The 15,656-nt window shown below is 43.1% G+C and overlaps 1 protein-coding gene across 5 annotated transcripts in view; it reads left to right on the forward strand.

The window, feature by feature from the left end:
- Positions 1–15,656, forward strand: part of Nbas (NBAS subunit of NRZ tethering complex) — a 386,817-nt gene that overhangs the window by 295,092 nt on the left and 76,069 nt on the right. For 4 of the 5 annotated variants that reach the window (XR_004114347.1, XM_031356465.1, XM_031356466.1 and 1 more), the window contains exon 52: positions 4,265–4,657. Coding sequence is in view for 4 of the 5 variants with exons in the window: in XM_031356465.1 (XP_031212325.1) it covers positions 4,265–4,540 (276 nt within the window). In the remaining variant the exon portion in view is untranslated. Of the gene's footprint in view, positions 1–4,264; positions 4,669–15,656 lie in introns of those variants that run through there. The other variant, XM_031356464.1, reaches the window with a different exon arrangement.

The raw sequence follows: 15,656 nt of genomic DNA on the forward strand, positions 1-15,656 counted from the left end.
TGGTCTACAGAGTGAGTTCCAGGACAGCCAGGGCTACACAGAGAAACCCAATTGGAAAAAAAAAAATTACAACAACTGAAGAAATTATAAGACAAAATGTCTATTACAGTAAAACCAGGTTTGGCAGGTAAGTCCCACAAAGAACCCCCTTTAGCCTTTTCATCTCTTGAAAGGCCTAGACTCTAACTAAACCTAGTCACGGCCTCCCTTCCTGCAGACTTCAGGTGGAGAGTTGGTATGCTGCAATTTTGGAAGGAGAGAAAGGGGCACAGCATAATTCAGCTCATAATGACTCAATATCATCTCTCCTAGAAATTTATACTATATAAAAAATTCAATAAAAGAAAATACGTGCATGAAAAGCATTCATTGTAGTGTTTCAATATTCTCGATTTAAAACAGCTGAATATTTATAGTAGAAGTTAAATAATGGTGACATCTTTTCAATAGGCTATTTTGTAGCCATTAAAAATTTTAAGTATGGAAACCATAAAAATATTCTTAGAATTCTTAGTATTATGAAAGCACTGTCAGTTCACAGCTCCTGGAAGGGGAGTGCAGGCACAGTCATGCTCTTGTGTGATCCAGGCTTCAGGGACTGATTTCTTCCCCCAAAGTGTTTCATTTCCTTTTTTGCTTTCTAATTTTAAGAAAAATAAGTGGTTAGGATATATAACACAGAGAAATAGAAAGTGCCCACTGTGGTAGGCTGCCCCAGATCATTAATACCTCTAGCTACAATCTTAGAATAAAACAAGAAAGATGAGACTCTGAGACCTGACAGGGTGGCAAAGTGTGGATGGAGTGTCCCCTGCCTAGAGTGCTGCAGCTGTGCAGAGCCAAAGGAGAGCCTGGCCACGAAGCACTAATTACAGACACGGGGCGTGTAGAGGGGCTGGAGCCTAAGGCCGTGGATGCTCATTTCCTTTCTGGCTGACACTCTTCTCTTTAAAGTAGTTGCTGGGATGGATCAGACTAAAGCTCTTTCTGTCTTCACTCTTACTCTTAGTCCGAGGACACATACACCACAGCACAGGGTGGAGGTCAGAGTGCAACTTGTGAGAGTCAAGGGGTGGAACAGAGGTCATCAAGTTCAGGAAGCAAGTCATCAGCTGCGGAGATGCTGAGCCATACCATCACCCCTCCTTTATTTGCTTGTTTGTTTATGTGCAGTAGTGTTTTGCCTGTATGTATGTCTGTATGTTGGATCCCCTGGAACAGGAGTTACAGACAGTTGTGAGCTGCCATGTAGGTGCTGGATATTGAACCCAGGTCCTCTGGAAGAGCAGCCAGTGTTCTTAACTACTGAGCCATCTCATCACCTCTTGTTTTCAACTTTTAAATACAGCCTTGTGAAGCCCAGGCTAGCATTGAGCATCTGATATTTCTGCCTCACAGGAACTGGAATTACAGACTTGAGTGACCAAGCTCAGCTTTTGATTACTTTTCCATTTTGTATTTTGTTCCAGATGTGCACAGAATAATTATCTTCACAGTAATTTCTCTGAAAATCACAATTTTGAAGCCATTCCTTGCATCTACCAAAAGGCAGGCAGAAATCAGAGGAGGAAAGGAAGTGAAGCAGGCCCTACCATTGCCTTGCACTCAGTCTTGAAATTCAAGAGCAGAATTCCCCCAAGCTTTTCCCTGCTCTCTGCTCAGGATCAGTGTAACTCTGGACTCTGAGTCTTGACTCTGCCTTTTCCTGGGGCGTCTCAGTGGCAAACACTGCATGCTGCATACTTCTGCTCCTCCTGCCTGCTCCCTGTTAGTTCTTGGGCAGCTCCTGGAAAGGATGGGCCCCACTCTCCAGAAGCAGATGTGATGGATGGCAGGCCTGAAGGAGCAGTGAGAGGGACCAGCTTTGGCAGACGAATTGTCTCTTCCTTTAGCCGAAACTGTCTAGACTCCCCAGCCTTGACACTCAGGACAACTCACTCTGCAGTGCCTGGACTCAACTTTTTATCCAGAATTTTATCAAACATTTGACAGGGGCCTGGCTGTGCTCCTGGAGGATGAGGTAGAAAGCCTAGTTGAAGAGTAAACCAGAAAAATGACAAATCAAGTAACCCAGAGGCCATGTGATTGCACATGTACACAGATAACAGTGTACAGGGAAACAGATGTATGGCCTGTGAGCTGATTCAGTCATTCACATCATATTTCACAAACCTGGGGTGCTACTGTCCTATGGGCAGCCATTCTGAGCATGAGGGATACATTGGTAAACATACAGTATGGAGTCTCCACCTTAGAGGGGCTGGTGTTCTGGAGGGAACTGAGAACACACAAACTAATCAGAGAAGAGCTGCTAACAGACCCACCATGGAATACCCACACAATTCTCATCTATTATGTGAGGATGGACCTGCCACAGCGCAGTCCTGTAGAAGCTGAGAACATGCGCATGTGGTGGAAATGCAGGAGCTCCACAGAGCTAAGATTCATGCTTGACAAGTGTGAAAAGCAGGGTTGGGCACTGGGCAGGGAGGGATGGAGTAGAATAGGGAAAACATTCAGAGCTTATGGGCACAGAGGCAGCCCTATCAGGGCATGATGGGAGCACTTGCCTTTATAAAGCAGGAGAGCCAGTCTCTTACACTAGTTGCCTCTCCTATATAGCATCCCCAAACAACATAAGCCCAAAGCCCAGTGGAAACCAACTAAGTATTTTTCTAGGTCAGAGGGGTACATATAAGAATTTGGGAAATGAAAGTCTTGTGTGATGGCTCGTACCTGTAAACCCAGCCCTCAGTGGCTGAGATAGGAGGATTGCTGCGAGTTCCACTTTTAGGCCAGCTTGAGCTACATGTGAAAGACTCTGCCTCAAAACAAGTGCATGAAATAAGAAGCCAGAGACAGAACGCTGAGGATGCACACGTGCCTGGATAGTAGCACCCAGTACCCTGGGGATCAGGAATCAATTCACGTACAGTTTATAGAGCTGTGACAAAGTTTACTGACATTGGCTCAGTTGGCCACTTAACCAACCAATGTTGATAGCTCTGGATACTGAAACCGAAAAACTGTAAAACCTTTGTGCCCTCCCTTCCCCCTCCAAGCCCAGCCGCAGGAGAGGCAGACAAGTTATTATTCATAGCATAAAGAGACCTGATCAGGGGTGTAGGGAGCCTGGGTGGAGGAGCAGTGAGCTTGGCTAACAGAGCTTTAGAACTGGGCACCAGGGAAGTGCCGCTGGAGCTGATGGTAGGTGGTTATGAGCAGTGCTGAAGCACTGTTGAAGGAAGCAGCACCTTATTGTGTGCTCTGGCTTTCAGACCGCCCCTTCAGCACCTACTCTCTTCATAACAAACAGTCAGGAAGAACATACTGCACGAGTTTGTGATATGGTTGATCTAAGCAATTAGTTAATTGACCTTGAAATGCCACATTGTTTTTTTGAGGTCCATACAACCACACTTAAAACGTGTTGTGACAGCAAGTAGAAGCTTCCATGCAGCTGTTGCATGGTGCCCGGTAGCCATGATGACTTCTGATATGGTATCCCTATAAACTTGATTCCTTACAAGAAGGAATGATAATCCAAACCAGAAAAGGATAAATGAATAAACAAAGTGGCAAAGCTATAGAGAGCCATATGTATACTTGAAAGATTAGACCTGCACCTCCACGGGCTTCAACGAAAATGGCTTCAGCCCACTGTTCTGTTCATGCTCTCTTGCTTACTCTCAACAGTCTAGGAAGAAAGACTTCCATACTCTGAAAATTTTTGTTTTTGTTTTTGTTTTTGTTTTTCATGTGGCTCTGCATTCCAAAGAACTGGGTCTAAAAACCATAGAAGAAAAGACAGTTGAATGGTAAATGTGATTGTTAGGAGCTCAGACTTTGAAGTCAAGGACTAACCTAAATCTAGACTGTAGCTCTGTGACTTTGTACAAGATTAAGCAAAATTTCTTGCACCTTAATCTTCTTATCATGAGTCTGAGACATGAATGTGCCAATTTTCCAGGCTGAACTGGAGGATGCACTGTAAAGTGCTGCTTCTATAAGATTAAACTCTGGGTGTGGCTCAAACTTGGGCCTGGTATAGGCTGAATAGAAGCCATGTCTGTTGTCCCATCTCTGACCTCCAATATGTTCAGGTCCTCCTTACACTGTTTGGGACATGTCACAGGTTGTCATAAGCTAGACAGATTTGCATGATATGGAAGACCAGCAGGCCACACCTGACAACCATGTAAGAAGGCACAGGAATTAGGAGAAAGAATCCAATGCCCACTCACGGCTTTCTTATTTCTTTAAGGTGAATGACTCCAATTGTGACCAGGAGCTGCTTTCCCTGCTGGTGGATGCCAAGCTGCTGGTGAAATGTGTCTCCACACCCTTCTATCCACATATTGTTGGTCACCTTGTGGCCAACAACCAGCAAAGGCACTGGAATGTAGAGGAGCTGGCTAGACACCTGCAGGAAGCTGGCCATGAAGTTGAAGCTGGGTCACTCCTCCTGGCTGTCCAAGGGACTCACCGGGTCTTCAGAACTTTCAGCACTGCCCTCAGTGCAGTAAGGCAGTGGGTATGAGCACAACCACCCATGACCCTGCTCCTGGCAGGAGAGAGCACCAGACCCCAAAGCCATGCCTGAAGCATCATTTGTAGCAGTTAACTGTTCTCCATTTCTAACAAGTCATGAATAAAGGTGTGTATGTATGTGTGTGTGTGTGTGTGTATATATATATATATATATATATATATATATATATAAGCTGTATATATATATATATATATATACACACACACATACACACACACACGCACACACACATACATACTGCAACCGGATGCCCTTTGAGTACTTCCTTTCTTGTATTGATTGATGGGTTAGCATACTCTGTTATTATTGTTGATGCTTTTTTGCCTTTTTAAGTTTTTATTTTCTGAGTATAACACAGTTAACTGAATGTGAAGCTATACTTAAGAAAATTGGGAATGATGGCATGTTGTGTGCAAGAGTATGGTATATCCAGTGGCTTGGCCACCTGCCATAGATTGAAGGATGAATGGTCCCGTGTTCAAGGCTCAGCATAGTTCTTGTAGCCTTAAGTCAAGTAGTCTTCCTCCCTAAATCTTGGACCACTCATGAAGGTCAGTGTTAAATTTTGTAGCTAGCAAAGTTGTGTGAGGATGTGTGTGTGTGCAGTTCCATTGGGTACATACGAGAGGCTTGAGAATACTAATTTCCTGCCTGTTAGCTATTAGAATATATGAATGTTGCTTTTAAATGCAGCTAAATGATCAGTAACAACACATGGGGCAGTGAATCAGTTAGCATGATTGTCAACATAAGCATATTAAAGCTGAGATATTCACATGTCTCTAAAGCCACTGAAGGGATATTGCCCATGGTAAGAGATGAGAACTCTCAAAAATAATACACTGGTGCTTGTTTCTCCTCCAAAGCATGTGGTCAAGGACAGAGCCTGTGGCCCAGTGCTCTGCCCATGGCTTTCAAGAGTGTCTCTCTTAAACTTCACATCCTGGATCATAGGATGGAGAACAAACATACCAGTGCCATTTGCATCACTTTACTATGGCTTAAAGCTCCTCTACCCTGCCACCAAGAAATAATTTGGAGTGGTGGAAGTATAGCTGATAATCAATAGGTATAATGTATGTGTGAATGGGATGACATTTTATAGATATTTTGTCATGAAGAAATATATAATATATATATAATACATATTTTATATATTAAAATGTATAAATAAAATATATAAGATATTTTATATTTTGAAACTGCACTTGGCCAGTTTCTATATCCTGTCAAAGCCAGCAGTATGCCTTGTAGCATACTGGAGTAGAATAATCTGTACATCCGAATCCAGGTACTCCTAATTCTGGTGGGCACACCATCATCTAAAAATGTTGCCACTTCACTGATGGCCCCTAACACCACTGCTGTCCCCTTGCTCCTACTCCTTCCTCTACAAACAGCTGTGCTATCTAAGCAGAAAACATCAGTCCCTTCAGATACTTCCTGCTAAGTGCACGCTCTCAACCTGTGGCCTTTGAGTTCTTCTCCCCAGCCCTCAGCAACACTAAAATTTGAAGAAGAAGGTTGGCATAAGTCTCAAGTCCTTGGGCAGAAAGGGATGGAACTCTGCTTTGACTCAGTATCATGGTTATCTGTAACAACATTGAAGGGACTCCGGCCAGCTTGAATTTAGCAAGTATGGCACTTTGCCTTTTCTTCCATTCCCTCTGCCTTGCTATATTAAAAAAAAAAAAAAAAAAAAAAAAAAAAAAGCAATGTTAGATTACATTCCTAAAGCTAGCCACAAAGTCTGTTCCCACTTCTTCCTCAGGCTGACTACCAAGGTTCAGCTATTGAAGTATTATTGAAGTCCAGCAATCAAATAACACCCTTTGGCTCACCTAATTAACATTTCCAATTATAATTAAACACCTCATCCTTACATGGGCCTTCCCCTTGTACCTTTATAAACTGCCATTTTCCTGTGTGCCATATCTGTCTCCTCTCTTTCCAATGGCAGTCATTTGTCCCACTCTAAGACAAATACCCTTTCTCCCTCTCCCTTATTCCCTCCCCCTTATCCCTTGTCCTCCATTGCCAGTATTTGTCTCTTATTCCCTGTTCTCTGTCCCTCTGGGGCAAATAAATCTCCCTTGATTGGTCTTGACTAGTCCTGAGCCAACACCATTCCTCACAAGATCTGAAAGTAGTTGCTGCAGATGTGGGAACAAGAACAAAATGTAACAAATTCACTACAGACAGATAGCAAGGAGTTGTGGTCAGTCCAAATAGTGTTGGTCTCTCTGCTGGTGTTCAGAACATCAGCCATAAATTCCAAATAGAATGAGATAGCATGTTGTCGTTCTGGTGACAAATCCATCAGTTACCTCAGACTTTTCCCTTTGAAAACAAAGCAAAACAAAATGGCTGCAATGGGCCTCCAGATTTACAGTGTGGAGAGCTGGGAAACAGACCAAAGATGAGCCATTTAGCTTTGGAGTGGCCATGCAGATAAAATAGCCTAGGTTTGAACACCGAGACCTTGTAACAGCAGACTGCTTGTCTGTGAGCCTGGGTTTCCTCCTCTGTAAACAGTATTAATAGTATCTTCCTCAGTTTACTAAATTGTTTCAGTCATTAGGGACCCATGATGAAAATGGGAGATTGACTCAAGAACAAACTTTGGCTTCAGTGCTATGTTCACTTTATGATGAAGTGTCTTGTCCCTCTGCTGAGCAACCTGCATACATTTGGGGGGAATATTTAAATGGCATACTCCTCTGTTTTCCATTCCTTTCTTCTGTTCTGGTGAGCACAAACCTGGGCTATATTAACCTCATCTCAAAACAATAATGAATTGATATTGACATTCCCAAACTTCCCCATCGCTCACTTACCACTGAGCATCCTCCACACAAAGCTTCCTTCCTTCCTTCCTTCTTTCCTTCCTTCCTTCCTTCCTTCCTTCCTTCCTTCCTTCCTTCCTTCCTTCCTTCCTCCTTCCCTTCCTTCCTTTGATTTAGGAGTATACAAATAAACTCTTACCTCCCAAAACCCAAACACTAAGAAAGTCACCATATAGTCTTGGAAGCCTATTGCCAAGAAGTCCCAATCTTGCTGATGTCCTAGTTCCATTTTGGTGATAAAATACCCAGACAAAGGCAACTTAAAGGAGTGTAGTGGTCTGAATGAGAATGGTCCCCTGAGTGCATGTATTAGTTATCAGGGAGTGACACTACTTGAGAAGTGTTGGGAACAGTGGCCTTGTTAGATTTAGGTGTGGTCTTAATGGGAGAAGTGTGTCACTGGAGGTGTTCTTTGAATTTTCAGAAGCCCAAGCCAGACTAGTCAGTCTGCCTCCCTTCACCCCTCTGTGTGTGTGTGTGTGTGTGTGTGTGTGTGTGTGTGTGTGTGTCCCCACCCCCTGTGGTCTGGTAATCCAGGTATAGAATTCTCAGCTACTTCTCCAACATCATGTCTGCCAGTGTACTGCCATGCTCCCTGCCATGCTGATAATGGACTAAATATTTGAAACTATAAGAAAGCTCTAGCTAAGTGCTTTCTTTTATAAGAAGTGCCATGGTCATGGTGTCTCTTCAAGGCAATTGAACACTGACTAAGTGCCTGGTCCAGCCTGGCCTTGGTAAGGGTAGACTGACATGGTTCCTGCCCTTGGAACAAGGCCAACAGGGTGTGGGCTTCCCCAAGTGTCCATGGCTGCTGTGGTGGTAAGGCTTGTTTGTATAACAATGCACATATTTTCACATTTCTCCTTCAAGGAATGTCCTCCCTCTTAATGTCAATGACTCCATAGTAATCAGAGACTGCAGGAGTCTGGGAAGTGAAGGTGTGACTAATGTCTTCGCAAAATGGTAAATACTGGAGCCTTCAGGACAACCTTTAAGGCTGTGGGAAAGATCTCTGAAAACATGAGTTCAAAAATATATAATTTCTCAGCTATGCAAAGAATATAAGAATGCAATATGAATTATATAAGGGATTTCACAAATTTAAGGAAGAAAAGCAGCTGCACTATGAGCCAACTTGTCAGAAGAACACTAAGGAGATAAAGAGATTTAGGGAGTGCTGATCTAGGGAGATCCCAGCTAAAGTTTTTTGTTTGTGCTTACAAAGGCAGACAGATTACTGAGTTCAAGGTCAACCTGTGAGGGAATTAGCATTTTTACCACAGGTGGTAAAAATGCTAATTTCAAAGCAGAGTTTCCCCCCCCCCCCCAGTTAGTTTATCTCATGTGCTTAACAAAGGCTGACAGATCTCTGAATTCTTTTGCAATCTTTAAAAAAAAAAAGTGTGTGTGTGCTTGCTGTCGCCTAATGTCGAACGCCTTTCCGTCCAGTGGAAATAAGGAGGCAACATCTTTCTACTTTCTTACTTACTCCTATTCTTACATACATCTTACTTCTATTCCTTACATCTTACTTCTATTTTATTTCTATCCTTACATCTTACTTCTATCCTTACAACTTACTTCTATCCTTACATACTTACTCCTAATTATCATCTTACTTCTATCTATATACTTACTCCTATCTATCTCACATCTTACTTACTATTCCTACATCTTACTTCTATATCTCTACATCTTACTTCTATTCCCTACATACTTACTCCTAATTATCATCTTACTTACTATTACTCCAGCCCCCAACCCTTGTGGGTTAAATACTTTTCCTGGTCCCAATCAGCATCAGCTATGTGGCAAAGCATAATAGGCTACGAGAAATCATGCCAGCTTGAATCACAAACTAGAGGCACTCAGCTTTTCCAACTAAGGGCTTGTTTATGAATGCTCTCTGCTCTGGCCAGAGACCAGGTAATATATATATATATATATATATATATACAGTGGCAGCTGCAGCTCCCCACAGCCTAAGAATAAAGAGGCTGGGGTCATTGGATATTGATTCCTGGGAAAATCAAAAGGGAACCTGGAGTAAAGACTGGATTGATATGTAAATAAAAACTTGGGCTTTGATCTGCCAGAGATCAACTATCCAGAGAATTTTATAATAGCAAGAGAGAACTGCTTGGAGAACTGCCTCAAACAGAACAATCTGAAAAGCTGTCTCGAGCAGAACATAGGCTGCCAGCTTGGACCCATGATTTGACTTCAAGTCATTTGTTTCACTGCTCTTGAACACCCCTTTTCTCAGAACCCCTCACCAAGCTGAGGCTAGTCCTTGACTACTAATACAGGAAGAAAGGGTTTATTTTAGCTCACAGTTACAGATGACTGTCCATCATTGTGAAGCTGTTACTCTCATCCACAGTCAAGAACAGAGGGAGAATGAATAAAAATGCATGCTAGTATTCAGCTCTTTTTCTCTACTTTAGATCCCAGTGGTGATACTCACAGGGGGCTGGGCTGAGTCTTCCCATAGCAATCAATATATTCAGATAATCCATCACAGGCCAGTCTTATTTAGACTTTATCAGCACTCTCTTCTGGGTGATTCTACTTTGTGTCAAGTTGACAATTAGAAGTAACCATCACAAAGAAGCTGGTGTCTTTGTTGATTTAAACCATTTCCCACACCCAGTTTGCTCTCTGGTTTTCAGGGGAAGGTATATGGTAACTAGCTTTAAAAAAGAAAGGAGAGAAGCGAAAAGTTCTGTGGCTTACTCAACCCAAAGTCAAATTTGTGTTGGGAGATAGGATTGGTTTGTGTTGGGGTTTAGTTGATTGGTTGGTTGGTTTTAATCAGCTGCCTTTGGTCCCTGGGTCTGAATAGCAGTGTCCCTAGAGGAAAGGGACAAGTTAAGTTCTCCATCATTTTGAAAATTAGGTCTTACCTTTTTGCAGAGAAAACTCATTATGATAAACCTAGCAGAAATGCATTCAATGGCAAGCTCGCCCTATCCTGTGGAGTGAGCTGTGGTTTCTATAGTTAACTCTAAATGCTATAGCTCCACACTCATTTGGCTCTAGCAACTGGGGATTCAGTCACTCTCCTTTATAACTCAGAGTCATTAAAAACTGAAGATGGCTTATACATTGGAAAATAGACTTAGGCCTGTTCCAGAGCTTGGCAGGAAGAAAAGGAGGCTTCTATTTTCAAGTACCTGTGCTATGGAGCTGACAGGCTGTTTTTCAACTCTGATGAATCCAGCACTCTAAGGAATGAGACCAGCCATGCACACTCAAGAGCACTAGAATGTTACCTGCACACAGCTGCAAATCCAGGATCACACACACCAAGCAGCTGCTGGTGAAATGGGTGCTGGTGCTGATCTTGGACTCCTGGGCATGAACACTCTGAGCTCTGGAAGGCTGCCCACAAGCTCACAGATCTATTGCAGAAACCAGAGGCTTCATAATGTAAGCAGGGGAGAGATAAAAGAGCTATATGGTTTGGTTCTGGAAATAGTGTAAGTCTCTGTCAAGCCTTAGTTTACCAGAGACCCCCTACGTGAACCATGTGGAGCCTGAATCGATGCAAAAAGCAAGAGGAATTTATTGTTCCAGTGCACTGGGGTCATCCCAGACCCAAAGGAGAGGCGGTGACCCCTCAGAACTTGTTCAGTGAGCTTTTATACAGTTTTCAGGGCAACAACCATTAGGCACAATGTGATTGGCAGAACAGTGTGACTTTATAAACTGATTGGTCTTTAGGGAATGAGGTGGCAAGGACTTCCCTTGTCTGAAGGTGAGCAACAGTCCTGAAGGTCAGTTCCCACCCTGTGGTCTGAGGCTAATATTAATTAGCCTCTCCCTTCCAGACAGGCAAGTGTTCCATGACCTTCCGACCTAGTGTAGTGCACACACTACACTAGAGTCAGGTCTGGGGATCTGAAGACATCTTGGCTAATTTATGACCTTAGACCTTCTCTAATTGGGTTTCTCGGTTTCTGGTATCTACCACACCTCCTCTTTGTAAGCCACAAGTTTGTTTACAGGGAAAGGGGAGGAAGAGGATGGGAAGGGAGAAGAGCCTCCACATGAAGGTAGACCCAGGCCTTGACCTTGCTCAGTTCACGAGGGGAGGCCAGAAGGAAACTAAAGTCCTAAGGAAGTACCCTGACTCCTCCCTATCTTATCTTTCTCTATACACTTGAATCATGAACCTCTCTGCACTTGAGCTGAGCTGCAGGCAACAGTCAGAATCCTGCTCTTCCAGAAGTCAGACGTTAATTCAGTTTCTAAACCAGGAGACTTAGGGACAGACTTTCCTACCATGTCAAGGTCTTCTGTCTTCTGGGTAAGCTGCAAGCCAGAGTTCAATAGCACAGGTCCTCTGTGTGCTCCACAAACTCAGCTTCTGTCTTGGGAAAGGGATTAAGCCGCCCTGATTCTTGATGTTTCTATCCACACTCAGCTGCATCTGTAAGAGCCTCACTTCCTTCAGCTCCTTTTGTCATTAGTCCCACTGCAATTTACCTGTGCCAGGAGGTGGAGGGGGGGAGGGTTTCTGTTCCTGCTCACTCAGTAAACTTGCTTTAACTCATTTCTTTTATACTACCTTGTCTAGAAAACTGTCCTAACAACAAAACAACATAAAGTAAAATATCTTCATTCCCCACATGTGTGTGCAGGGTATCTTTAAATTTTATTTTCATTTGTGTGTGTGTGTGTGTGTGTGTGTGTGTGTGTGTGTGTGTATGTGTGTGTGTATAAACCAGTCAGGAGACAAGTTGAAAAAGTTGGTTTTTTCTCCTTCCATCATGTGAGTCCTGAGGATTGAACTCAGGTTATCAAGTTTGATGATATACACAGTTACCTTTTAAGTCATTTCACTGGCCCCATGTGCATAGTTTCTTCTATCAGTTATTAGCCACAAGCTACCCCAGAAAGGAAAGAAAGGACTCCTCCCTCTGAATGAGAAAGTCAACACAGGAGTATATTAACTTGTCCCAGACTTCCTCAAGATGGAAGTAAGAGCTGAATGGGTGTCAGTCTGACTCTACAGGCTTGCTTTTACACAACTCCATGCTCCTTGAGAATTCTAGCTTCGTGTGCCCAGGTAGGAATCTCTATATCTATGTACTTTTCGAAAGGGAGATACCACAGCCAATGACACAACCAGTGCTTCCTTGCCAAAAGCAGATAATACAAATGGGTCTCTAGATCTGTTAGACAAAAGTAAAGTTCTTTTACTCCATTCACATCTACTTCTTGTAAAAGTAGAAGTTTTCTCATCCTCACTTAGAAAAGGGACATTCCCATTTAGGAGGATAAAATGCAAAATCCACACGACCTTACACAGCTGGTCATCAGTGTGCCACAGTTTAACCTTCCCAAACTCTGGAGAGAAGGTGAGAGGATCTGGGCTTCCCTATTGGGAAGGAGAAGTGCAGTGTAAACACTTCAAGGTCATCTGGCCCACCTTTCCACCCTCCTCTGCCAAGATGCCACAGGGTTTTCTGCTGAGCATTGTCTCAGAGTAGCTTCTTCCTGAGACAGGCTCTGGTGCTCCTAGCTTGCCCACTGTGTGCCAGGGATGTCCCTTTGCTTCAGTGTCACAGAGCCCTCCCCTCTCACCTCGATTGCCTCCCACCAATATTGTGCTGAGTCCTCTCGCCAAGGATGCTCCTCCCACCTGACTCCTGTGAAAACAATGGCCCCTATGTGAATCCCACTCTTTCCTGCCTGGCTCCTCACCACCCATCCAGGTGCTTCTCTTCATACCCACATGATGTGGGTGTCTTTATTGTGGATCTCTTGTTTGACATCCTTCAACTTAAAGGCCTTTTGTGGCTGTCCTGTCCAATGCTCTGTAGCACGAGGGTAAAGGCACTCCCCATACTCGGTTTGGGAGCTGCTCTGTGCAACATGAAAATCCTATCTAGGTAATCCTCATAGTAACACTATTGTAGATTATTTTTCATGTGTGTTATGGAGCTTTGTGAGATTCATGGAGGTCAAACAGTGCTCCGAAATCATAGTCATGAATCAACATTACTGAATCTGTAGCATCTTGTCTTCTCAGCCTCTTCTGTAGTTCTGTGTTCTAAGCCATGTGTACTTATGCACATGTGTGTATGTGCGTGTATGTTTGGGTGTGTGTGTTTCAACATCCTTTAAGCATATAGTGCAGTATGTTAAAGTCTGTTTACTTTATGCAACCCATCGTTAGAACATTCCTGCCTTGCAGAACTGAACCTATGTACCCATTAAACAGCTTCCCATCTTGTCCACCCCCACTTAAGCTGACCACCCTTCTACCTCTGGATTTAGCCTATACTGACCTGTTATGTAAGTGAACACACACAGTATTTGTAAATATTTTTTAACTTCACTTACATAATTCAGTGCTGGCAAGGTCCATAATGTTGTAGCTTGAGTCAGAATTCCCTTCCCTCTTAAAACTGACTGTTATTCCACTAGGCCTCAGCATCAGTGGGCAAGGTCAAAACATCTTGCTCTTTACCATCTTTGTTATTCCACAGCACAAGTTTGTTCAAGGGTAAGCTCTGCAAGGAGAGAGCTTCTGGGCTCTAGATAATAGGTCCCCCATTGAAGCCATGATAGACCTTGGGAGAGAGCTGGGCTGATGACCTCAAGTGCTCCCACTTTGAACCAGAATCCCTGAGAGTAGGAATCTCCCACCTGGCAGCTGCTCTAGTTGAAATGCCCTTCACAGAGTCTTCAAAGCAATCTCATGCATCAAGACTCAGTTGGAAAAACCTAGCCCTGATCCACAGGCCCATTCCAAGCTGGGGACAAAAGGATTAGAAAGGAGTGCAATGTCAATAGTAGAAGCAGATGAGTGAAGAAACTGGGGTGGCTGAGACGTGAGCACCAAGCCAACATCCTCCCTGCTTTTGTGAGCCCACTGAGACGATGGCTATTGCCTCAATGGGATATTTGGCGTTTGCCCCACCATAAGAGGAAAAATCTATTCCCGGGAGGAGGCGTTTGTAATTTTTTTTTAAATCAGAGATGATTGTATGTTGAATTATATCCAATGTACTTACAATTAAGAACATGTTAGTTTTCTTTTTAAGAAATTGCAGGAATGAATTAAATTTAAAACTCCCCTAATAGTACAAATATGCCCCACTATCTCAAATTCTTATATTTCTCAAATAAGTTGTAGGAGGCTTTAAGTACACCACTGGATACAGCCATGGGGTTTTATTTAAGTCTTCCATGTTTTCATGGCAGCTAAGACTGTCTTAGAGTAACTGCATATCTCTTTAAGTTCTGAAGTTTTAGGTTAGCTTGAATCTATCATCTAATGTAAAAAGCATTTTCCAGTGCCTTAAATTAGCTCATCTACTGAGAGTATTCTCCAAAGAAAACTTTGAAAGAACTATTTCCAAACTAGATGCCAGATCCTTTTGGAGTGAAATCTTTGATAATGTTGTCACTTGATTTCATGGTGACTGCTATGTGTAAATTTTTAAAAATGTTTTTTAAGTTTTGTGTGTGTGTATGTGTGTGTGTTTATGTGTATATGTTTGTGGGTTTGTGCAAATGGCAGTAGTGCCTTTAGGGGCTGGAAGGGGACATCAGAGATGCCCTGAGCTAGAATTACAGGAAGTTGTAAATCATACAATGTAGGTCCCAGGAATTGCATTCAGCTCCTCTACAGAAGTAGCATATAGCCTTAAACACCGATCTCTCTCTCCAGAATTAATTCTCATATTCTTCACTCAACTGGGACAATCCATATTTTTCTTAAAAATCACCCACTTGTAGTTAAGTAAAAGTATTGAATCATAGATCAGTGTTTGTTCACCTTTATGCTTTACCTTCTATATGTTAGGGATTGCTGTTCTTTGTTACTTTTACTCTAACAGGAGGAACAAGGAAGAGTTAGTTCTGGTTTAAAGTTCCATGATGCAGTCCATCAAAGGGAGTGTCTTAGTTAGGGTTTTGTTGTAGTAAAGAGGCACCATGACCACAGCAACTCTTACAAAGGAAAACATTTAATTGGGGCTGGCTTATAGTTGAGAGGCTTAGAGTATATTATCATCATGGCAGGAAGCATGGTGGCATGCAGGCCCATGCAGCTCCAATTGTAGAAGGAGCTGAGAGTTCCACAACTGGACCCCCAGACTGCAGGGAAAGATTGTGAGTCACTACCCTAGCTTAAGCATCTGGGACCTCAAAGCCCACTCCCACTGTTCCTCCAACAGGGCCACATCTACTCCAACCAGGCCACACCACCTACTAGTGCCACGCTCTATTAGCCTAGG

Source organism: Mastomys coucha, unplaced genomic scaffold (genome assembly GCF_008632895.1).
Source record: "Mastomys coucha isolate ucsf_1 unplaced genomic scaffold, UCSF_Mcou_1 pScaffold6, whole genome shotgun sequence".
Taxonomy (NCBI): domain Eukaryota; kingdom Metazoa; phylum Chordata; class Mammalia; order Rodentia; family Muridae; genus Mastomys; species Mastomys coucha.